Consider the following 25,384-nt stretch of genomic DNA (forward strand, 5'->3'; position numbering starts at 1 on the left):
TGGATAAGGCCCTGGAGGGAAGAGGGGCCCAAGAAAGCTAGTTAGTATTCAAGCATCGTCTCCTCTAAGCTCAAGAGTGGTCAAAGCAGGTCAGGCAAATATTTCAGCAGACCTGCATGGATGAGCAAGGAGCTCCTGGCAAAACTCAAACACAAAAGGGATTGAGAGCAGCCCTGCAGAGAAGGACTTGGGGACACTGGTGGATAAAAGCTGGACGTGAGCCAGCAATGTGTGCTCACAGCCCAGAAAGCCAACCGCCTCCTGGGCTGCATCAAAAGAAGAGTAGCCAGCAGGTCAAGCAAGGTGATTCTGCCCCTCTACTCTGCTCTGGTGGGACCCCACCTGGAGTACTGCATCCAGTTATGGAGCCCTCAGCACAGGAAAGACATGGACCTGTTGGAGCGGGTCCAGAGCAGGGCCATGAAAATGGTCAGAGGGCTGGAACACCTCTCTTATGAAGAAAGGCTTGAGAGAGTTGGGGTTGTTCAGCCTGGAGAAGAGAAGGCTCAGAGGAGACCTTATTGCGGCCTTTCAGTACTTAAAGGGGGCCTATAAGAAAGATGGGGACAGACTTTTTAGTAAGGCCTGTTGTGATAGGACAAGCGGTAATGGTTTTAAACTAAGAGGATAGATTCAGACTAGATACAAGGAAGAAATTTTTTACAATGGGGGTGGTGAAACACTGGAACAGGTTGCCCAGAGGGGTGGTAGATGCCCCATCATTGGAAATGTTCAAGGTCAAGTTGTACAGGGCTCTGAGCAACCTGATCTAGTGGAATATGTCCCTGCTCATTGCAGGGGGGTTGGACTAGATGACCTTTAAAGGTCCCTTCCGAACCAAACTATTCTATGATTCTGTGAGGTATACAGAAAGTAGAAGCAGGGACGTGTAACCTGGCAGGAATACAGAGAACACTGTCTGAGACATAGTTAGGAAAGCCAAAGCCCAACTGGAATTGAATCTAGTTGAGGGATGATAAAAGGCAACCAGAAGAGCTTCTTTAAGTAGACAGATGACAAAAGGAAGACTACAGAAAATGTGCACCTGCTGCTGAACGAGGCAGGAGCCCTGGTGACACAGGACATGGAAAGGGTTGAGGTACTGAATGCCTTATTCACCTCAGTCTTTGCTAGCAAGACTGGCCTTCAGGAATCCCAGGCCCTGGAGACCAGGGGAAAGTCTGGAGCAAGGAAGGCATACCCTTGGGGGAAGAAGATCAGGTTAGAGAATACTTAAGCAAACTGAACATGCATAAGTCCATGATCCTTGATGGGATGCACCCATGAGTGTTGAGGGAGCTGGTGGATGTCATTGTGAGGCCACTCTTGATCCTCTTTGAATGATCGTGGTGATTGGTAGAGGTGCCGGAAGACTGGAGGAAAGCAAATGTGTCTCCTGTCTTCAAAAAGGACAGGAAGGAGGACCCAGGGAACTAACTATAGGCCAGTCGGCCTCACCTCGATCCCTGAGAAGGTGAGGGAACACCTGGGCTCCCCAGTACCAGAGAGATGTGGAGCTACTGAAATGAGCCCACCGTAGGGCCATAAAGATGCTTAAGGGATTGGAGCATCTGACGGATGAGGAAAGGCTGAGAGAGCTGGGACTGTTCAGCCTAGGGAAGAGAAGGCTCAGTGGGGATCTCGTCAATGTGTATAAATAACTGAACAGAGAGTGTAAAGATGGAGGCAGGCTTTTCTTAGTGGTGCCCAGTGACAGGACCAGAGGCAATGGGCACAAACTGAAATACAGGAGGTTCTGTCTGAACACAAGGAAACGCTTTTTCACTGTGAGGGTGACTGAGCAGTGGCACAGGTTGTCCAGAGAGGTGGGTGAGTTTCCATCCTTGGAGATATTAAAAAGCCATCTGGACACTGTCCTGGGCAGCCTGCTCTAGGTGACCCTGCTTGAGCAGAGAGGTTGGGCTAGATGACCTCCAGAGGTCCCTTCCAACTGTAACTATTCTGTGGTTCCTGGTATTGCATTTTGGGAAGGCTCTAAGCTGCAAGGAGGGCAGGTCTCCATTGTCTCTGTGTGAGCTATACCACCGATGCTAACAGGTACTCTCAAAACCTGAAGCAGAGGAGATGATGTTTCAGATGCATTAGTTCTGCATGGAGCTGGCTGGTATCTCGCTGACGGTTCCTGACCTTTATTCTTCACCCTTTGAGAACTCAATGAGGATATCTTCTTTCTGGCAGTGCTTACTGTGTCCCTACTGTGCAAATCTGACACTGCTCCTTCCAAATTAGAGTAGGCTTTGGAAAGAATAAAATTGTCTATTCAGACAGAACATAATCTTGTAAACTGTACTTGATCTGGTATCATTCTATGTAGAGTCAATTTTTGTGTTCATGGTGTGCATTTGTCTTTTAAACAATGTATAATTTGCTAAAGATAATTGAATTAACTGAAAGTGGCAGGGTTCAGGAGACATTTGACTTCATGTAGGCTGTTAGTCATGTTGTAATCATCTTGGTGTTACTGTCCTCATCAGCCATAAAACTGACTCTGTCCCCATGGCTCTTTAAATCTACACAACTGTACTTTTCAGTGACACTGTAAGGGAATGGGATTTTTTAAATTTCAAAGCATGGTCCAGCCTAGAGTGTCAGGTGAAGGCAAGGTCCCATGTGGAAACGAAATAAACAAATCCCTACTCTTGTTCATCCTTCCCACTTTGAAGTAGTAGGATTGATGGCTTTGTTGAATGGCTTTTAAGACAATAAGTGATTGCTTTGAAATGTTAGCATATGTAGGTTAAATTCACCAGTGTGTCGGATTTTTTTAATATTTAATTTTGTCAATGAACAACATCTGAACCGTCGTTTCCAGGTCTTTATTTTTCATTTTATAAGTCATAAACAGTCCTACAAACTTAAAATTCAAGATTATACTAATTTTCTATTTGTGGTTAGGTAAAACAGCTAAGTTGAATCTTGCATGTCTTTGTAGTAGGATTTTAACTTTAATTTATACTAAGCATGAGAGTGTTCCAGTATCAGAGGATACTAGCTGTTGATGGAAGTATTGATATTAGATAGGAACCTGAATTGAGATTTTTCTGAAATGCTATCTGCATTTTCCTTAAATTGAAGTTTACCAAGAGAAAAATTACTTAAAAACTTTGGAGTTTAGGACTTCATAGTTCTGTGCTATAGAGAATTTGCTAAACCATCAGATATGCAACATTTTCAGAGGTTGTATTCAAAAGACACTTTTTATTCCATGGAACATGGAAAATGCTTAGAAAATTGGACACTGGCGTTTATCCTCTGGAGTAGAAGAAAAAAATGTTAACTGCTAGTTTGTAAAGTGAGAGAAGATGATTATGCACCTGATATGTTTTCAAGATGCATTTATTTGCATTATCTTTGTGCAGCCCACCACCTTAATTAAGACTGTGTTTTGCTCTTGATAACATCTTTCCATGTGGTTGCACTTTTGTTCTCATTTCAAACATCTGGTCTTCAGCAATAGCACTCCAGAAAACAAATGTCCATGTCCCTCTTGTATCTCTTAGCTTCTGATAGGACAAGGGCATCCTTGGTACTAATTTTCAAAATTATTAGAAGTAATCAAAAACTGCAATTATATCATACAGAAGCTTTTATTTCAGCCCTAATAATTGTGTGTTTTGGGATAATGCAGATCAGAAAGCTCTTGGCTATAACAATTTGATCAAAAATAAATCCTCAATTAGGAGTTTCTTCTAAGATAATCCTTTTGGGGAATAAGACGGATCCGATTTTCATCTTCAGCTGTAAGAATGATATTCACAAATGACACTGTCCTCCTCTTCCTTCCCACAGCATGCACACATGCTTGTGGGTATTTCTGTGATACATATACTCTGTAGAGATTTGGCCAACTTTTATGTGAAATATCTTTGATTCAATTTTCAGAATTAAATGTTATCACTACCATAGCTGAGGAAGATTGAAAGTTCTTAATTTTATCCTTTGGCTCAGTCACTCTGTACTTGTAAGTCATTATTGCTCTGAATGTCATTATTGTCATTGAAGTGCAAAAATTGAATCTTTATTGGGTTCACTTATCACACTAGATGCAATTTGAAGTGAAATTTAGCATTTAAGAACTAGACGTTACCATGTTAATCTTCATGCAGTGTTTGACAGTTAGTGCAGCTTTTGTCCTGACACTTGGTTGCTCGTGATCTATTTGGGTTTTTTTTTTAAATGTTGTGGTTTCCATAAAATACTGAGGTGCGTATAAAGCCTGATTAGACAAATTTTAAGGTTTAAACTCTTCAGTAGGTATTTTTATCATGCGCTCTGTGTTTAATAATGGCTTATCTCATTCTTTAAATTCTTTATACGGTTTTCATGATAATGGATTTAAGACTACAGGGCTTGCTCTTCCTAAGGATAAAGGGCAGATGATTAAGAAGTTAAACAATATTTGTCCTCCTTAAATGAATAATTATTTCTAAATAAGAATATGATTTGATTTGTGCTCCAAGTTATCAAAGGAAAAAGCTGTACTTACTACTTCCGAATAGAATTCACTAGTGTTTTAAATGAGATGCATAGAACTTAATTCTTTTGTGTTTGATCTGAAGAAAGGCAGAAGTAATATACTGAAATAAATTTTCTAAGAACAGTGAAAGCTCAGCTAAGTTTATTAATGCACACATTAAGTGGGTATCAGTTTGCAAAGCTCATGTGAAGACGCTTTTAATATTCTGATAACCCTTGTAAATAATGGTTGTACGTTACAGAAACCCATTCATCTTTTGATATGAAAATTAGCAAATAGTTGGAGTGTTTCGCTAGGTGGGAGTGCAATTTGGGTGTGCAAGTCCAGTAACAATACTTTCAGCATGTTGAAAATGTTTTCACTTGCTAAATCTTTTTGCTGTTGTCTTCAAAATACAATTTACTTAGTCACCTATCATAATATCTAATTAATCTTAATTTATGTTGAAATGCAGCATGGATTTTGAGCTATCATTGCTAGAAAAAGTTTGGCAACTTTGGGGACTAGAAATGGGCTACTTCTTTGGCAGGAGCCCCTTGCTGAAGGAAAACCAGCAGGCTGAACAAAAGTATCTTACAGGCTAAATGAGGTCTCTGAGGCGCAATGTGAACTGTGCTGGTCCAGTGCACAGCTAAAACTGTTTCACACGCATGTGGAACTTTTAGGAAGTTCCAAGGAATATTTTCATTGCTAAGTTGGGGCAAGGTAATAGGTATGAGATAATAGACTGTAAAATGTGGTGACATGGAAACTACCTTTCGTTTGAAGTTACTTCTGCTGTTGATTTGGGGGGGTTGGGGTGGCGGCAAAGTCCATGGAAACTTTTCCTTCTTTTTAAAGTACCTGTTTTTCAGCAATGCAAACTTATTGGGATTTAATTAAGTCAAATAATTACACAATTTTTTTACTAATTAACCTTCATAATCCATGTGCTTGTCTTTCAGTAAACCTGATATGTCTCGATTGAGGCTGGCTGCAGGGAATGCTATTGTGAAGTTGGCACAAGAACCTTGTTACCATGAAATCATCACCTTAGAACAGTACCAGCTGTGTGCGCTAGCCATAAATGTAAGGAAATTAGGTGGGACTTGTGGGTTATCAGCAAATGTATGAGTATATATGTTGTTTGTTCTGTACGTTGTGTATACTTCTGCTAATCTGATTTTATGCAAAATGTTCAGCCTTGGCGTGAATTTATTTTCCCACTACATAATCCTGAAAACTGATTTCGGATGAGAATTAGATCTGTAGTACTGGGCTGCCCAGTGGGGGAATGCTAACTTAAAGTAGTGAAATGTTAGAATATTGATAAACCAAGGAATTCAATATTGATTTAAAGTAATACCCCAGCTGCATTATGACATTATTAGAAGTCAACTGTGGTGACAACAGTGACCTTGGTTTCTTGATACTTGGGTAGAATATATTTGGAACGCAGAGGTCCGCAAAGATAGCTGGCATCCTTTAAATATTAGAAGAGATAGCGAGAGATTTCTCAGATGTTGGAATTTTCATCCTTAATTTCTGCCTGTGAGCCCAAAGTCGCAGAAAGGAAATAACTTTCAAATTTTAAGTAGAGATATAGAGATACTCTGTGCTCCTGTCTTGTAGACTTAGCAATTTCTACAGAAATTGATTCACACCCCAAGAGTAAGGTGATCATGGAGGGACTTACGTTGGTGTTACTTGTGTAACTGCTGGTATTCTCCTGACTTTACAAAAGTCAAGAAATCCTCTGGAAGGAATCCCTTCCAGAAGATTTCTTCAGTAATAATGATATTCCATTCTAGACCTTAATTCCTGTGACTGGCTAAAGCTTTAAAAGCTGCAACCCATTTTAAATATCAGAAGATTTGAAATGGACATTTAATATTAGAAAATACAAAGTATAGCTCCTGTGTGGATATTGTTTATTTTCATATAGAGTATCTTTTTAATTTCTTCAGTTGTTTGGAGTTCGGTACAGTTAGGCTAGAAAAATCATTCACATACCAGAGTAAGACAGTGTGTATTAGACTTGTATATTGTTTTAACAATGTTTATGTGGATTTTAAGCTTCTGTGTTCCTATGGAAAGGAGCCCTTAGTCAGTTCCCAAATGCTATGAAAAACAAGAGAAATGGAACAAAACTTAAAATTACTTAAGCAGATGAAATCTAACAAAAATGAAGCAGAAATTCAGTGGTAATAACTGAAGGTCTTTACACCCAAAGCGAGCCTTCCTATTCCAAAACCTAGCAGAAATGTTAGTCTTGTGTCAAAATGAGTTTGAAAGATTTTTACAATTCAGTACAAAATTAGTAGAGAGGAAAATAGCCACTGACTGTAATGACAAATAAGATCTGTCTCTGTTCTGGAAAGGATACTCTAGCTGGATAATGTCATGCCAGACTAGCCTTGCCAATATAGTATTTGCATGTTCTGTTTTCTTCTGATCCCAGTGATCAAAATCTCTTCATTTCTTCAGTCGTTTCCCTCCTGTGGCAAATTTTTGTTTATTGCAAATGTTAACCTTGCAGTTCTCCTCTATCAGAATTTGCTTTCATTGTTTTGACTCTCTTTTCAGTACATTAGGTGCAAGCTCCTTGCCCTCCATTTCATCACTGTCTCTCATTTTCTGTTTTGCTTCTTACTTTCCAGTGATATCAGTCTTAACTGTGGATATTAAAACAGATGTGTTGTCACCTTTTTTTGCTCTCTTTGGGTCTAATGCTTAGCTCTCCTCAATTTTTAAAAGAGAATTTTGAGAGATGAGATTTAAATTAGAAGAACATAATAGGGTCATCAACATTTATAAACAAGTTAGGATCACATCTTCCTGTAGACTGATTGAATAGTTTGGGTCAGAAGGGACCTCTAAAGATCATCTCATTCCAAACACCCTGCTGTGGGCAGGGACATCTTCCACTACATTAGGTTGCACAGAGCCCCATCCAACCTGACCTTGAACACCTCCAGGGATGGGGCATCCACAACTTCTCTGGGCAACCTGTTCCAGTGTCCTACCACTCTCACTGTAAAAAATTTCTTCCTTATGTCCAATCTAAACCTACCCTCTTTCAGTTTAAAACCATTGCCCCTTGCCCCATCACTACAGGCCCAGGTAAAAAGTCTGTCCCCATCTTTCTTATAGGCCCCCTTTAAGTACTGAAAGGCCGCAATAAGGTCTCCTCTGAGCCTTCTCTTCTCCAGGCTGAACAACCCCAACTCAGCCTTTCTTCGTAGGAGAGGTGTTCCAACCCTCTGACCACTTTTTGTGGCCCTGCTCTGGACCCGCTCCAACAGGTCCATGTCTTTCCTGTGCTGAGGGCTCCATAACTGGACACAGTACTGCAGATGGGCGTCTCACCAGAGCAGAGTAGAGGGGCAGAATCACCTTGCTTGACCTGCTGGCCATGCTTCTTTTTACGCAGCCCAGGAGGTGGCTGGCTTTCTGGGCTGTGAGCGCACATTGCTGGCTCATGTCCAGTTTTTCATCCACCAGTGTCCCCAAGTCCTTCTCTGCAGGGCTGCTCTCAATCCCTTCATCCCCCAGCCTGTATTGATACTGGGGATTGCCCCAAGCCAGGTGCAGGACCTTGCACTTGGCCTTGTTGAACTTCATGAGGTTCACGTGGGCCCACTCCTCAAGCCTGTCAAGATCCCTCTGGATGGCATCCCTTCCCTCTAGTGTATCAACTGCACCACTCGGCTTGGTGCCATCTACAGACTTGCTGAGGGGTGTACTCAGTCCTGCTATTCGTATCATTAATAAAGATATTGAGCAGTACCGGTCCCAATATTGACCCCTGAGGGACACCACTTGTTAATGATCTCCATTTGGACATTGAGTTTTTGGCCACAATTCTTTGGACACGGCCATCCAGCCAATTTCTTATCCATCAAATAGTCCATCTATGAAACCCATATCTCTCTAGTTTAGGGACAAGAATGTTGTGTGACACTGTGTCAGAGGCCTTACAGAACTCCAGGTAGAAGGCATCAGTTGCTATTCCCTTATCCACCTACGCAGTCACTCCATTGTAAAAGGCTACTAGATTAGTCAGGCATGATTTGTCCTTTGTGAAGCCATGTTGGCTGTCTGTAATCACCTCCCTGTGGATATCCATATGCCTTGACATAGCTTCCAGGAGAATCTGTTCCACTGTAGTATCACTTTTGTCACTTTTTCTCCTCATTTATTGATATTTTTTTGCCTTTTGTGACTTTCTTACTTATTTACTATAATTTAGATTGTAAGCTCTGTCAGGACAGGAATTCTGCCTTTACTTTTCTCTACAGCTCCTAATGGATTTTGAATACTTCTGAATAACTTTTCTAGATTTTCTTGAGTTGTTCTGCAGTTTCCTTTCTCTCTGCCAGGCTATTGAGTTCAGATCCTCAGATGCAGAGTAACTGTAATGGTTTCAGTGACTTTTGCACTTATAAGTGGTATTGTATTAATCTCCTGTGGAAACCATCTGTATATTTGTTTTTGAGATACTTGCCTGTGTACATATGCATACATATATGTTTATGCTTAGAATGTTTAGTATTGGAATCCATTTCTTGATGGTAGACACTGATTACTCTAGAAGTTTATTCATTCTTAACACTATCAGGTCTAGCCACAAATTAGGACATTCAAGTGACGTCAAGGACAACTCTGGTATTATGTAATTTAATTTACAGCAAACTTTAAGTGGACAGATCAGGAAGCAGATTAAACAAAAGGAAAAGCTTAATTTTTAAGGTCTGTAATGGTTGCACAGGTTCTGCTATGGTTCTGTGCTGGCTATTTTCTGTTTCTGTGAGATCGCCATTTTGTAATGTGGAATTATTAGAGCGCAGAATACATAATTGTTGTCGCTAGTTGCTGTATTAAGGTTGCACTGGTAAACAGAGACTTTGTTATGATTAAATGCATGTAGTTTTAGTCATTTTAAAATAAGTTATGTATGTGTTTGGCCAAACCTGTAAGCTCACCAGCAATTAAGTTCTTTGATCTGCAGAAAAAATTTTACGTCAGCAGAGCTTCATATTGAAATAGAGTAGAAAATAATTGAGTATAGTGTTAAGTACTTCAGTGTTTAACAGGCTTTGAGACTAGATTTAAGATCTAATAAGCTTTGCTGTTGAAAATGCAATTTTAGTTGTATTTAGAATAAATCTTTTAGCTTGCATAAATTTCATTTGTTAAAAAAAAAAATCCCAAAGCTTTTTCAGTTTCCTTTGTCAACTCTGAGAGTGTTTTAATTGTTTAAGCAAGTCTTTGTCCATTTTCAAGAATCAGAGTTGTGTCTGAGGGGTACATGCTACTTTGCAAATATATATTTTTAAATACTTTTAAATGGAGAACTTCTCATGAATCGGCATTAAATTCAGAGTAGTAGATACGTAAAATTGGGCTAATATATGGGGTTTATTTGTATGGTATAAAAAATGTAGAACTTGGTTGAGTTTGGTCCCCCTTCTCAGTGAACTAGTATAACTGAGCTGAATTTAAGGTTATTCTCAATATTAAAAGATAAAGAAATAATAATCATTCCAATTTGTGCCACACAACACCATCAGTAACAATGAACTATACCCTCCTTTGTCCTCTGAGTCAAGGAGGACATGCTACCTTGTCAATATACCAACTAGGTACAGGTGTCTTCTAAGCTTTCCAAAGGCTTTAGACTTAGGTGGTGTTACTGAGCAGGAAAAGAGGGCTACGTCTTAGCCTTCTGCTGCGGGGGTAGATTTGCTATAAAGAGGCAATAGACCTTGAGTAGGTCTCATGGTTTGGGTTTGTGGTCTTGGATTGCTTCAACTCTGGCTACAGCAGGCATTTCAGGGTTTCAGTCCATAGAGGAGGACTATGGCTTGAAGCTCAGAAGGGAAAATGGAGCTTGATGAATTTCTTCTGGATTTAATTTTTGAGTGGGGGCAGAGGGAGGCTTGTTTTATCTAATACATGATCTCTTTTGATGCCATTTGCGAATTTAGCAGAGTCAGTGTTACCAGTGGCTAGGTTTTGTCTCTGCACTTCCTGTTGGCTGATAGCTGGAAACCCTCTTCAGTTCTTTCTGGTTTCAAAACTGTCATTTGACTAAAATAGCTGTTTATTCCTGTTAATGTTTTTTCTTCATATTTAGAGATAACAAATCTTTCCTCTTGACCTTTTTTTGGCAGGTTAAATATGCCAAGCTGTTTTGGTGGCCTTGTTTATCTTATGCTTTTCTGTACCTTTTCTTCTAACTGTTTTCCCTACCTGCTTCTGTTAACCTTCCTTGGCCTGTATTACTAAACTGTTTGTGGTATATTGAATGGTGTCTTAAAGTATGTAGGTTATTTTCATGCAGAGGATTTTAACGTTCATATCTTTTCTGGAAATACATTGCTTAATAAATTGTAGAAGTACATTTGCCGCCTTCGTATTATTTTACTTTGTGTTATTTGGCAGCTGTTAGTCAAGGGTTATTCTCTTCCATGGTCAGTCATAGTTCATAGGTTTCCACAGTATAATGGAAATGCTTGGTACTTTCTTCAGTGTTTGACCTTAACTTATCTGGTAATTCTTTTGAATTTTATTCAGTTTCTAATATTAATGGCTTGATGAAAATTTGTGAAATCGCAGTAGTAAAATCAACACAGTGGTCACTGGTGGCTAAACACTGTTTTGGTGCAGATCTTTGACTTTGGCTCCACAAAGCAAGTGGTCCTATTGTAAACAATTTCATTAACTCCATGCCTCAATACTATACTAAGGCCTTGGGTGCCGAGTGTGATATCTTCCTGTACAGTTTCTAAACCTTAACTCTTCCCCTGATCTTAAGGGAAGCTTCAAATGATTAATTCAATTTAAGTGCTCTGAATTGGCATTAAAAAACATTCTTACAATTCCTATGTTTCTGTGGCTGCAAGGTCTGAAATTGATTTTGGTATATTTACCCAGGCTTTCATGTTTTATTTCACAGTCTATATTACTTTTAGAAAAGTTTACTGTTACCTTTTTTGTTTTTGCCTTTTTTTTTTTTTAATAGGATGAATGTTACCAAGTGAGACAAATATTTGCTCAGAAACTTCACAAGGGCCTTTCTAGACTACGGCTGCCACTAGAATATATGGCTATTTGTGCACTGTGTGCAAAAGATCCCGTGAAAGAGAGAAGAGCTCATGCTAGGCAGTGCCTTGTGAAGAACATAAATGTCAGAAGGGAATATCTGAAGCAACATGCAGCAGTTAGTGGTAAGAGAAGTCGCTTTTTGGTACAAGTGCTATAGTTCAAATGTAAATGTGAGTAGACTGTGAAAATATTGATGGTTTTCTGTTTTTATACATAAAATGGCTGTGAATTTCACTTAGAGGTATCTAATGAAAACTGAAAATAGAGTCCAGATTTTCTTTTGATTTTTTTTAACAGGTATTTCTGAGATCTTTCAGTTTTGTTAAAAGCTGTGCAAATGCTTATGCCTAAGTATATTGGAAGTGAAGTAGTTTTTCAAGGCAGTTATGTGTATTGTTTGAACTTAATGGTTAATTATGTTGTAAGTGAAGTGACAATGATTAATTTTACTTCAGTAATTAATAGTATGCAACCTTAATGACATAAATGCTGTACTAAATTGCCTATCTTTGCGCTGCTATATTGAGTAGCTTCTTATCTTATCTTATGCTGGCAAAGGGCTATATTTGTAGGCACTTCAGGATGAGTTTATGTAATTCTTTCTTCCCAGTGCCAGCAGTCTGATCGTGGGAATGCTTTGTAAGTTATTATGGACTAATGTTAGCTATTTTTCTTTTATAAAACCAGTCCTCTTCCATTTTGACTTACCCAAAGCTACACACATACAGTATGACAACACTGGTATATGGTCATAGGAAAAAGTAGACCTTTATGAAGAGCTATGGGCATTTTGAATAAGAGTTTTTGAAAGTTTTATTTCTTTGAAGGATTACTGATGGTTTGGCCTTTGTGAAATGAAGGGGATTTTTTCATCTCGTCTTGGGATAGACCAGACCTGTTTTGTGAATCTGATCTCACAGATGCTGTCAGATAACTGATTTCCTTCTGCATTTATGAATCACAGACTTCATATTAGCCATGTCAGTCTGTGTGCCTTAGTCCTCTGAGACTTTGATCAGAGAATAAGTCTGCAGAGAAATCCTTTTGTGTATTGTTAATTAGACTTAAAAAAGAAAAGAGTGGTGCTTTTCTCCCTCCTCGATAACATGTAAAAAAGAAAAATCCATTGAGCAAACGGCTTTAAGTCATCCTAAGACTATTCCTCTTGAAAGTTGAAAACTCTTTTTAGTTATGTAGGAGGAAAGTATAAGAATTCTCATATGATTAAAAGTAACTGCTGAATTCCTAACTGTATTAAGATAGATGCTGCAAAGTTACTGTCAAAAATCTGTAGAAGAAATGAAGAGGAGCCTAGGTGTGTGTGATTCTTTTTATCCAGTAGGACCTCAAAGTATGCCTGATGATTTTTTTTTTTTTTCCTTCCCTTGCTGAAAGACTTACCCTGAGTGATGCCATTGATTTGATATGTACTATAATCCATGAGGAGTCTGGATTAAATATAGATTGCAGCATTTTTTGAGGATTACGATGTTAACTTTGTGACATTCAGATTTACCAGTCTGAGCTTTTAACAAATAAAATGTCTTGAACTGTTTACATCTTAAGAAATCATTATTGTAGTAGTACAGCTGAAGCTCAATTCTGGTAAGATCATACTATTTAAATGTGTATGTGTCTCCCTGTGTCATTCTCCCTACTGGCCATGCAGTAACTCAGGGTATTAATGACGATAGTACCTCTTTTGAAAAGCTTCCACAAAAAACTAGAGCTGAGAATCTGCATCTTTGATTAATGAAGCTATTTTTCTGAATCTATAAACGTGTGATTTTGTGATACATTTTTTTTCTTGAAAACTTGGTACAGGTGAGGAGGGTATCTTCCAGATATTTTGGGGGATTTCAGCATTTGTTGAAAAGATGGTAAACTTCTGTATACCTTGCCTAATGAAAACTTCCTAAGGACTGGTAGCAGACAGTAAAATGCCTCTTTCCTCCACACTGACCTTTTACAGGCTGGCAGGAATTACTCTCAGGCCTCTTAAATTCTCTAAATGCTATTCAGAGTAGAAGTCACTCAAGAAGAGACTTATTTTGATTGTGTGTCTGTTACTAGTTTCATCTCGGTAGAGACTTGTCTTGCATAGGAATCTGTTTTCTAAGGCTGGGCTTTTACTTGCAAGTCAGTAAATGGAAAAATTACAAGAGTAAAGATTAATTTTTTTTTAACAAGTTTATTTCCTAAATGCTTATAAAGGCCTGTTGTGAGGGGTTTTTGGCACATTCTAGTTTCAAGTGCTGGTAGTTCGTGTCTGTAAAGCCACCCCACCTGTCAGGTTCTGTCTTTCCTCATTAGAGGTGAGGAAAGAATGCATAAAGACTTTTTTTTTTGTCATGACAGGGGTTAAATATAATATGTGTCAATATTTGTCCTTTTCCTATTTTGTCTGGATCTGGTTCACTTTGATTTCCAGACCCAGTTGGAATTATTACTATAGTTACATTAGAAATTGTACAAGGCAGGAAGTTAATGAAACACTGAGTTCATGAGCTGTTGATGAGCTTTCTATTGACGTTGCTAATTAATACAAATAATAGCGGGTTGGTTTGCCTGGGACATGTCTAAGGCAAGCCTATTTTGCTAGTGGTCTGAAATCATAATTATGTTCTTTTTCCCTGCCACATCTTTATTTTTTTTATTTAGTTAAGCAAACAGCTGCTGGCTAAAATGCAGGACAGCGCTTGAAGAAGTGAAGGATGTTTTTAAAGTTAATAGTGGAATGTCAATTGAAACACATTAAAAACTGCTTTGCAGAGTACACTGGATTTCAATTACATAAATATAGCTTGAAATAGAAAGAAATTGGGTGATTTTATTGTTTCTTTCAAACCTTATGATGGCTTGCAGTCTATGTAGTAGAGATACTACTCTTGATAATTAACTGCATCAACTGCAATGGCTGTCTAAAAGTGTATCCTTGGAACTTGACAGCACTATCTTCTGTGGGCCTTTATTAATTTTGAACGCTTTCCTTGCTATTATGAATTAATCCAAATATTTTATGTAGGCTGTGCATTATCCCTATTAATGCAGACCTTTAAGAATGGGATGGATTGAGTAAGACTTGACTTATGCATGGCAATTCAGTCTTGTGAAATCTACAATAATAATGTATTTTATTTGATGTGCATAATATTTGTCAAGCACATCTCAAATGAATACATATATTAGAGATAAAAATGTCAGTTCTAATGTATCTTAAAATAGTTTTCAAATATTATTATATTTCTATAGTATAAATTTATATAAATTAATATATAATATACAATATATAATACAATCTATTATAATAGATTAATATAATAATATACTATAATATGTTTACATTATAATAATTATATAATGATTTACGGATGTTTGGACTTCTTATTCATAACCTAATATGGGATAGTTAAAAGCTTAACAAAAGAAGACTTTACAGACTTGGTCATGTCTTTCATGACCACTCACTAGCTCAAAAATGTGATTTTTCAAAAGGAGAGCCAGGAATTTCCCTCCTTTCTTCACATGTACATGCAAGTGTTTATCCATAGGCATGTTAATCCTACAACTTTGCCCTTGCCACAAGCACTCAAGATCAGATGCTTGTACCATAGTAATATACATAGAATACTAGCATGCCTTCCTTGCCTATCGTCCTGCCTGTTGCACAAGGGTACGGGTTTAATAACTTAGGTGTGCTGTGCATCCTCCAGTTCCTCCCAGTCATTAGGCTAAAGAAAACAGTGTGGACGTTTTCTGCAAAATGCTTTTTGACTTTTGGTATACAACTTGTCTTTTTGTTGTCCTTCCCCTGTGGGATATGACCTTTTTTATTCTGATTTTCGTCATCAAACTTTGAGGTGCTGAAGTTCACTCTGCATAGTATTGGTTAGCTCAGGAATTTGTTTGTTACCTTATGGAATGTGTATTTTGTGTTCATAACTCTGAGAGGGCCTTTGGCAACAATCCTTACTTTTTGAATCTCCGAGGAAAATAGGCCATCTGACTGTCATGATGTAGGAAAGACTTTCTCCTGCAGTCCTTGCTTAGGACTACTTACAAGTCTCAGAGGATGCTAGAAAAAGCTTTGAATGCTTTGAATGTCATAGTTCGGTTGTGCTGCTCCGTTCAAGTGGGATTGAGCCTTTCAAACTCAGTCCACTACTACTTTGTTATAGCTTTCATGTTATGTCCTGTCCCTTCTTTAAACAGATAAGGTAGGCTGTGGGTTTGGAGAATATTGTGGCAATTTGACTGCAAAGCCCCTGCAAAGAGCATCTCTTTCTGTTCTGTTGACAGCAAGGCTGTACACAGCAATGTCCAAAGAAAGAATAGTAGCTTATCCTGCAATTGTGCTGGTCTCACATCTTGCAGCTAACATGGATTTTGTGATCTATCCTCACTTTTGTTTTTCGAAGTCTTTCAGAATACAGGCTTTGAACCAAGGAAAGGATTGGGAGTAGGGGGTGACTGTAGCTGTATTCTCAAGGTAGCTAGAAAATACGCAGCCCTGAGTGAGCGATATTTAAAATCTTAATTTTTGCATGCATGAAACATCTGCACGTCAACCATGAGATGCAACATCATAAAGAAATGATAGGCCCACAAGTGCCAATACTTTATGTTAATGTATGCTGACCTTAAATTTTGTTCTTTCCTCTGTAGTAGAAAAGCATATTTCTGGGTGTGTAGTCTTTTGATGCATCTTTCTTCTGCTTTTCAGAGAAACTGTTGTCACTTCTACCAGAGTATGTTGTTCCGTATACTATCCATCTTCTAGCTCATGATCCAGATTATGTCAAAGTCCAGGACATCGAACAACTCAAGGACATTAAAGAGTAAGACTACTTTTAATAGTGTTATTTCTAGGGTTAAAACAATCTAACTTTATTCTAAGTGAAATTTTAATTCATTGTGGTACCCTGATACACTGTCCAGTGCACATAACGATGGCAGTTTTTTCTGTAAAATGTTGTGAGAAATAGTATATATGCTTTTCTAGTGCTCTGTGATATCTTACAGAGGAACCTTCACCTTCTGCTCATCCTACCTTAATTTCTTTTTCCTAAAGAATTGGTTTCCCAAAGTTAGACTGGTTCAAATTCATAATACTAGTAAAACCTAGAGCAAACCACTTTCTCAAATGTGCTTTTTTAAATAATTTCTTTTGCATTTTTATTCATGAGGAGTACTGTATTTCTCCTTTCAGGTGTCTGTGGTTCATACTGGAAATATTGATGGCTAAAAATGAAAACAACAGTCACGCATTTATCAGAAAAATGGTAGAAAATATCAAACAGACTAAGGATGCTCAAGGACCAGATGATCCAAAAATGAATGAAGTAGGTGATACTTTTTGATTGGAAATTGGATTTAATTCTGGCCTACGTCTGGAAATGAGTTGCTTTTTGTTTACACACCAACTTTAAAATGTCTTTCAATATAGTTTAGATGACAGTTATTTTCCTATACTTCAGTAGATCTTGCACATTTGCAAGGGAGTTGTAATAGTTTGCAGTCCTTCTGTTTCTGTCCCAGTAAGATTATTAAACGCTAACTTTAAATATATGTAAACTATGATTTTTACTGTTTAAATCATCCACTAAAGTGCTTCGTAACATTTCATTTTAAAAGTGCAAGAGTAAGCTTAGTATAGGAAGAAAAATACATGCATTAGATGTCTCCAGTGTGTATTGTGTAGTGAATGTATCAAACGCTGATCTTTTTTTGAGGTTTTTGCATCACATAATGTACCGATTTGTCACTTTTCTACTTTTCCCACAGAGATGAGAATTTTTTTTTTTTTTTTTTTAGCTTTGTCTTTGAAACCATGGCATACACTATTCTTAAGTGTAGAAAGATAATGAAAGCTAGCTCTCTTCAGCTGCTGGGCCTACAGTGCTTTTGTCTTTTGCTCTGATATTTTAGTACCCTGCAATACACTGTTTAAGATACAGGCTAATGTTAAATGTTTAAGGTGATTGCTTTTAAACTGTGAGTTCTTGTAGTTCTGTGCCCAAAAGATACTGTCTTTTGCCAAGATTTGCAATGAACTTCTAAAGTGTTGTTTGGGTTTTTAAATTTTTTTTTTTTTTTTTTCCTCAGAAACTATACACAGTCTGTGATGTAGCAATGAATATCATTATGTCAAAGAGTACAACCTACAGTTTGGAATCCCCTAAAGACCCTGTACTTCCAGCCAGATATTTTACTCAACCTGACAAGGTATACCTTGGCATTTAATTTTTCTTGAGATAAGTCTGTTTAAATCTTTGTTAGTTGTCATTCAGGAGTTTTTTTCAAAATTTCTTGTAACTTCAGACTTCTCCCTATTATAATGTAGTTGAAAATTATGTATGTATATATTTTCATAAATATTTATATATGTGTATGTACACTTATTCCCCCCCCCCCCCCCCCCCCCCCCGATTTTGTTGTTCAGGTGTAAAATTTCAAAAGCATAAATGATGTAAAGAAAACCTTTCAGTACTACCTCCAAAATGTATATATCTTGTTCATTGATTATTGCTGCAATATTTTTTTTTCCTTATTTCCCCCCCCCTTTCTTTACAGAATTTCAGTAACACCAAAAATTACCTTCCTCCGGAAATGAAGTCTTTTTTCACTCCTGGAAAGGTATGTATGATGTGGGGGTTTTGGTTTTGGTGCTGTGCTTACAATTTTCATTTGGTTGTTTTTTTGGTTTGGGTTTTTTGGGGGGGTGGGGTGGTGGGTTTTTTTGGGTTTGTGGTTGTTTTGTTGTTTGTTTTTTTTTAAGAAAACTAACATGTAGTTAGTGAAACACTTCAAGTTTAAGAAAATAGATTGTTTCTGCCCAAAAGTTTTATATATCAAAGGCTAGTAAACAGCTAGCGAGAAAGAGATAGGTAGAAGGGAAAACTGCTACTGTCTGTGCTGGGTTGTGGTAATAGTAGGCAAAGCCTGTTGTCTTTAAAAAGAGAGAGTCCAAAAAAAATACCCCCATAATATTTGACAAGTTTGCAACATGGTTAACCTTTTTTTTCTGCAGAAGACTACAATATTGCATGTGAAATGACAGCTATGGAAAACTCTAACTTACGTGATTTGTAAAAATCACATAAACTAATCTTTGGCAAAGCTGAATACCATTCTACAGTATCTTACAAGATAACTGACTGTTCTATGGTTATATTAATTTGTTCTTTCTAAACATGCATTGTATTGAATGTCAATGTTCTTTCTTCGCTAAAAGTAAACCCAGGTACTCTTTAGAATAAAATTAAAATCTGGTAAAGGAAAAGACAGATTGTGGTTTTCATCTGGATTAATGTCTCCTGTTCTAGATTACAGGAGAACATTCATTTGCTACCTTGCAAAAGAAATAAAAGCACAGCATGTTCATTACCCTTAACTTTGCTAATGAAGCATTAGCTGCAAGCTAGTAACTACCTAATAGATGAGGAATGCAAGTTAGGAAAAAATGCAGATGTACAGGAGCATCTTTTTGATTAGAAGTTGAAAGCCAACATTTATTGATTGGAATATATCATCACTGTATTGTGCATTTGAGTATTTGAACTCCATGGATGAGAGATTCACTTCTTACTGAAGACACAAAGGTTTTTAAAAGGAAGTTGTGTGTCTTCCAATTTCTGACCAGTAGTCAATATTAAGTTCTCTCATCCAGTTTTTGACATAAAACATTCTTGCTAGTTTGTCCCAAACTTTATACATAAGTGTACTGTGACAATATTAAACAAGAAACGTGGTTTATGCTATCATGAAAAATCACAGTATCACAGAATGTTTGAGGTTGGAAGGGACCTCTGGAGGTCATCTAGTCCAAAGTCGCTGCTCTCTCAGACTTTCCTCGTATAAGAAATGCTCCAATCCCTTCTTCATCTTAGTGGCCCTTTACTGGACTCTCTCCAGTAGCTCCATCTCTCTCATATATCCTAATTGAAATTCTTTTGAATCCTAAGGCAGCTTTTATATTATTTTAAATTTCTAGCGCTAGGAACTCTAGCGCCTTTTTTGTTGTTCTGAAATTTTGTAACAAACAGCAGAGGTGTATTTGACCGCCAAAAATTTTCAGTTGCTTCACCATCATGAGAGCAACATGAAATGAGAGTTGGTCTAGGGAGTCTTGGTTTTGGGAATGGAAGACTAGCTTGAGTGGGTGCTAGTGGGGTGGATATAAGCAGGGAACAGCATCTGAGGGCAGCAAGGCTTTGAGTGTGGGTTCTGTTGTAAAGGAGGAGCTCTTAGTGCAGGCCCTGTTAGTGTTAGTCCCTCCTTAGTAGGAAGTCCAGTCCAGTGTGAATTTGAACATCTCTCTGCTTTTGAGCTCTTTCTGTATTCACTTATTGATTAACGTTAAGTTCTAAACTAATAGATGTAAAGTCTTAAACTGGATTTTGTTCTCCAAGGTTTATTTTTGGAAAGGATATGCTGTTTTTCTTGTACTCAGTGCAGAGTGAATCTTTGGTGTAAGTGTAAAATTCCCTCCGGCTATAAAAGTATAACCAGCACATCCATGCTGCATATCTCTGAAAAAGGAACACTCAGAGTTGCTATGATGTGCATGTTGAACTTTTTAGCTGTCACTAACTTCAGACATAGCTAGAATCTAATATTGAAATAGAAGATGGATCATCCTAGACAATGAGAAATATAGAGAATGGTCTTTAATTCAACATTTTTGTACGTGAGTGTTTGGCATAAAGGTGTATTCTCTTTAGGAGTAACTGAACTCCTTCAACTCTTTCAAAAGTTAGTATGAGCTGGAGGTATTTGGCATGTCTGAAAAATAATCCACTTAAAAGAATAACTTGAAGCTCACCAGTGCCTGGAAATTTTGGCACCTAGTAAAAGCCTAACATTTTTAAATTTGTGCGTGAAGTATCAGAATCTTCTCCACAGTATTTGATTTTTGAGATTCTCATTCATTCCCAGTTGAAACTAGTGTGGTTTGCCATTACAGCTAAGCCAGTTTAATGGCTTCTTTGCTGAAAGGGCTGTCCTACTGCTATTTCTGTTTTGCCAGTACAGATGCGTATCTGATCCAAATGGTGAGCTGGTTCAGGCAGCTAGATCAGCAGAAAGCAAACTGCACAAAAAATGCTGAAGTGGCTTACTGCAGGGTCAGGTGAGCACCCAGTACTACTAATGAGAAGAGGATAGAATGTAAGGGTAGAGAGAAGAATATCGTTTTGGTGGCAGCTAGCTATTTGATTACAGCTTTGTCAGCTTCCTTCTGGTGTCTGTTGTAACTTTAATATGAAAATGTTTATTGCTTTGTGTTAAAATTTAAGATATTGATTGCAGAAAGTGAAATCTGTGAATTTTTTAAGCATAGTACATGTTAACAGTATCTAAACGTGTAGCTTAAAATAAAGGAAATATATTTTTGGTTTCAGCCCAAAGCAGCCAATGTTCTTGGAGCAGTTAATAAGCCTCTCTCGTCAGCAGGCAAGCAGTCTCAATCCAAATCTGCACGAATGGAAACTGTAAGCAATGCCAGCAGCAGTTCAAATCCAAGCTCACCAGGAAGGATCAAAGGGAGGTTGGTAGACAACAAAGGAGCTTTGATATTTCAAGTATTTGTAATGGAAACTTTGAATATTTCTATAATGTTTTCTAAGTGAGAAACAGAATTTTATTATCTTATTTTGAAGTAAAGTTATAGTAGCACATTGGTATAACTGAAGCCATGAATTTGGCTTTCTAACCCCAGAAATAAATTTGCTTTTAAAAAAAAATAAAACCCAGAGTCAAGTCACATCCAGAGTTGGCTGTAGGAGGGGAAGCAGAGCCTCATATGTTTATACATATAACCCGCCCCGCCCCCCGTATATATGTGTATATACACACACGTGTATATATATGTGTGTGTGTGTGTATACATACATCTGCAGTTCCTAGGAACCTTGTGGCCTGCTGTAATGTTAACAACAAGTCATAGACAGTGAGGACTGGTAAGCCATTGTGGTGATCTCACATGACTTCCTCCTCTGACTTTGCAGATAAACATTTTTGGATTTTAGATTTCTTCTGTGATGGAGAGGGGAATGTACTGTAATGCTACATAAGTCGTCTTCTAGTTATGTGTCTTTAAAAATTATAGCTTATTTTGTGTCGATTTTTTAGGTTATTCATCAGTTACTGTATCTTCTTATGTTCATTTTTTAACCGAAAGTCACATTATCATTCATTTTTTTCACAGACATTTAGAGATTGCATAGCCCCCACTATTCATATTTTCTCATGTTACTTCAAGACTATGAGGAAATGTTATGTTTGGAAATAAGACTTCTCATTTGGTACTTATGTGACTATTTAATATATAATATTAATTTTAAATGTAGTGCAGTGTTTTACAAGAAATACTTCTCAATTCCATGGAAAGTCCACAGAAAGGCTTATTTCTTACAAGCCATGCAGGTTCACATGTTGAAATACATTATTGGCTAAAGACAGGTTGGAGTGCAGATTCTTCTCTTTATCGAGTGAAATGAATCTGGGACCAATACTGTTTTACATCTGGTTCATTTAAAAAAATGCTGCACTCACAGCCTAACGTGTTCTGTCATCTTCATGATCTCCCCAGTTCGCCTAAGTTAAACTGATTAGTGTTTTGAGTGGAGATACCAAAGAAGAAAAGTCGTCTAGAAGTGATGGTAATGATTCAGTATGCATGGTATTTCCAATTCAGTCTGACTGAATATATACAGGCAAGCTTGCATCTGTTAAGACAATGTATAAAAACTGAGCTTCCAATTAAGTCACAGTTATTACAGATTTTATACTTGTAGGAGTGAGAACGTCTTTCTCAGTCTATGCAGTGCCCAGACCAGGGAGTTAAGAGTTTGTGTATTTGAATACCACTTTTCATTTCGGCGTATTTCTTTTCATTAAAGAACGTGCACTGTTATTTAAAAACATTGCTCCTACCTACCCCAGGGCAGATGAAACGAAATTACTTGTGTATTGGCTTTTGTATATTACCTTTTATCTGTGGGTCTCAGTGTTTTACATATGCAGGTGGTATTATTGTCCACATTTACATATGTAGAAACTGAAGTAAAAATAGAACTGCTATTCTATTGCCTAAACCTCACCATAGGAAAGTGTGGGTGCTTTGTCTGGTCTTTCTGTGGGGATCTCTGATTGGTATATGAAAACGTATGCGAATGTATACAAATGCACAGATCTCTTGAAACTCAGTAAGGCTCTTCTGTTTCAAAAAGCTGCTTATCTTTCCCAGTGAAAAAAGAAAATTCAGCCTGGCTTATGATTGACATCTTTGTCCTGAGACTTAGATGTTCTGGCTTGTGATACATGGTGGCTGTAGTAGCCAGAGTGAAAGGTTCTTTCTGCAAGATTGTTCATGGTTTAGGAATAGATTTCTTCTGAAGACTGTTGTTCTTAATATAATTTTTTTAACGATTGCCCACTGTATTATAATAATGAGGAGACTAAATGTTTATTCATTTTAGGCTTGACAGTACTGAAATGGACCACAGTGAAAATGAAGAATTCACACTGGCTTCGCCCTTACCAGGGAAGAAAACTGACAAAAGGGACGACTCTGATCTTGTAAGGGTGAGCTGTTTGGTTGCATTGCAGATGTTTCATTTTAAGTCACCAGGACTTTAAAATAAAAATTAATGTGGTGGTACTTGATATCATTCAAGAAAATATGCTGAAACATGAAACTGAATTGATGTTGTAAGCTACTGGAAAATGTGTTTAGAGTTGGATATGAAAATGCAATGAAAAAAAGGTTCAGTTTTTCTGTTTTTCATGTGTACATCACATTACCTTTGCATCATCCTGACAACTCCTGTAAGCTTTCAAGATTACCAGTTAATTGGTAATATTGACAGGGGTAGATTCTGCTAGAGCTAGGTTGATGAGAATTAGTCCACGGTTTGTCTCATTCTCAGGATTTGTTGATGAAGTGTTTGGGACATTGTTCAAATTGATAGCTTCCTTGGACTTCTGTTCCCCAATATACAGTAGAGATTTTTTTTTTTGTGTATGTTCTTGATGTTTACTTGAAATATAGCTTTGGAAGAATTAATTGGATTAGTTTGAGAATGATCAACTATACTGGAGTTTTGGGGGAGGAGTTTAACCTGTCTGAAATTTCAGATTGCCTTCTGAGGTTGTAAAAGTCTGCTAGCCTTAAGCAAGAAACCATGTATGATACAAAGTGATAATACCTCGCTACAGTGTTGATGCATTATAATTTTCACCTTTTTTTGTAGTGTCCCATCACTGAGGGGGGCACATGATAAGGCATGTTCTCCTTTTTCAGCCAGATGTCTTTTCCTTTAAACATCTGTAAGGAATCGCAACTGTTTGTTCTCTGGTTATGTAGAATACCAAGAGGGCATCATGATTTGACACTGGATTTAGAAGTTCAAGGAAGAGTTATCTGAATAGCTATATGGATTCTGTTTTCTTGCATGCAACTTGTACTGCAGTGAAGGCAGGAAAATGCTTGGTTCTGAATGCCAGGTATCACAAGTAGAAGTTGCAGTATGATTTTAAAGCTGTCTGTGCGTAATACAGTCTTCAACAGGCTTTTAGGGCAGAGTGAGCTAGCTGATACTTACAGACAAATACAATCCAATATGATGTAAAATAGTCTTACTGATTAACAAGCACATTGCCTATGCTGTTAGATAAACAAACTGTTCTGTGAGAACAGTGAACCCCAAGGGGTAGCAGAATGGTGTCATTGCTATGCTCTTTTACAGTGTCAGGATCGTTCAGGAGAAATGATATGGGTCTCTATCTGAGAGAGAGGTTTTGGTGAATGACCACTAACCAAGGAAGGCCTTTGAGAGCGATAGGCCTTTGATGGTGGTAGCCTTGTCCTTACTAATTCTTACTGATGGATGTATGTATTTCTGTAGATCAGTAATGCTAAAGGTTCCTAATGAGGATATAAAAAAAATGATTTGGACTTTCACTCAGATGTAGTGTTTTAATATGTTAATGAAATTATAAACAGGCTAAATATTGTCTCAAGCAGTATTTACACCTGTATCAGAATACAGAAGAATAAACCACCAAAGAAAATTATAATTGTATTGTAATTCTAAGAGCAGTTCAAACAATAAGAATTTCACATACCACTAGTAAATTTTGGTTCTTTGTGCCTTAATAACAGTTGGCAGTCTGTAAATTTTGTAGTATTTGGGATATGCATGAAAAAGTAATAATACAAACAAGATCAGATTTGTTACAATTGGATTTTCTAGAATGCTTTAAGGATGTCCTATATCTGATGTTACTGCTGCTTTATTTTTTTGAATGTCTCTGACATTTCTCTGTTTTCTCATTATGTCAGTCTGTTGCATTTTTCTAGGTTGCTTGGGACATAAGATACTGACTAGTAAAAATGTCCTGAATTTTTGCTTGTCTTGAAGTGTAAATAACCATCTTATACTGTGATATCTTGTGGGAAAAGCAAACTGGCTTATAAGAAAACCAGAAAAATTAGGAATCTCTTGTCAAAAAAAAAATAACACTTGTGATGCTTCCTGTATTGATATGTCACTTCAGCTGTAAACCTTGAAAAGTCTGAGAGTCCAAACAGCTGCTGGCATGCAATTCATGTTTAGAAGCATTAGGTTGAATTGGTAACTGACAAAGCTGTGTGATAAAGCAAATACAGTTCAGTATTTCAAGTACTTTTGAGGGCACTTGTATTTCACTTTGAATATGTAAGCAAGCTGCTTAAGGTCATAGATTCAGAACTCATTTTATATTTCTTGGAGCTGGGGAGCAGATTATAGCAAG

General features: G+C 37.5%; 1 protein-coding gene across 2 annotated transcripts in view; it reads left to right on the forward strand.

The window, feature by feature from the left end:
* Positions 1 to 25,384, forward strand: part of PDS5B (PDS5 cohesin associated factor B) — an 88,727-nt gene that overhangs the window by 55,496 nt on the left and 7,847 nt on the right. Inside the window, exons 23-30 of one of the 2 annotated variants that reach the window (XM_050914959.1) lie at positions 5,443 to 5,566; positions 11,505 to 11,709; positions 16,311 to 16,425; positions 16,797 to 16,929; positions 17,693 to 17,812; positions 18,161 to 18,223; positions 20,989 to 21,134; positions 23,068 to 23,173. In XM_050914959.1, the coding sequence (XP_050770916.1) occupies positions 5,443 to 5,566; positions 11,505 to 11,709; positions 16,311 to 16,425; positions 16,797 to 16,929; positions 17,693 to 17,812; positions 18,161 to 18,223; positions 20,989 to 21,134; positions 23,068 to 23,173 (1,012 nt within the window). The remainder of the gene's footprint in view (positions 1 to 5,442; positions 5,567 to 11,504; positions 11,710 to 16,310; positions 16,426 to 16,796; positions 16,930 to 17,692; positions 17,813 to 18,160; positions 18,224 to 20,988; positions 21,135 to 23,067; positions 23,174 to 25,384) is intronic. The other variant, XM_050914960.1, reaches the window with a different exon arrangement.

This window comes from Gymnogyps californianus, chromosome 1, assembly GCF_018139145.2.
Source record: "Gymnogyps californianus isolate 813 chromosome 1, ASM1813914v2, whole genome shotgun sequence".
NCBI classification, from domain to species: domain Eukaryota; kingdom Metazoa; phylum Chordata; class Aves; order Accipitriformes; family Cathartidae; genus Gymnogyps; species Gymnogyps californianus.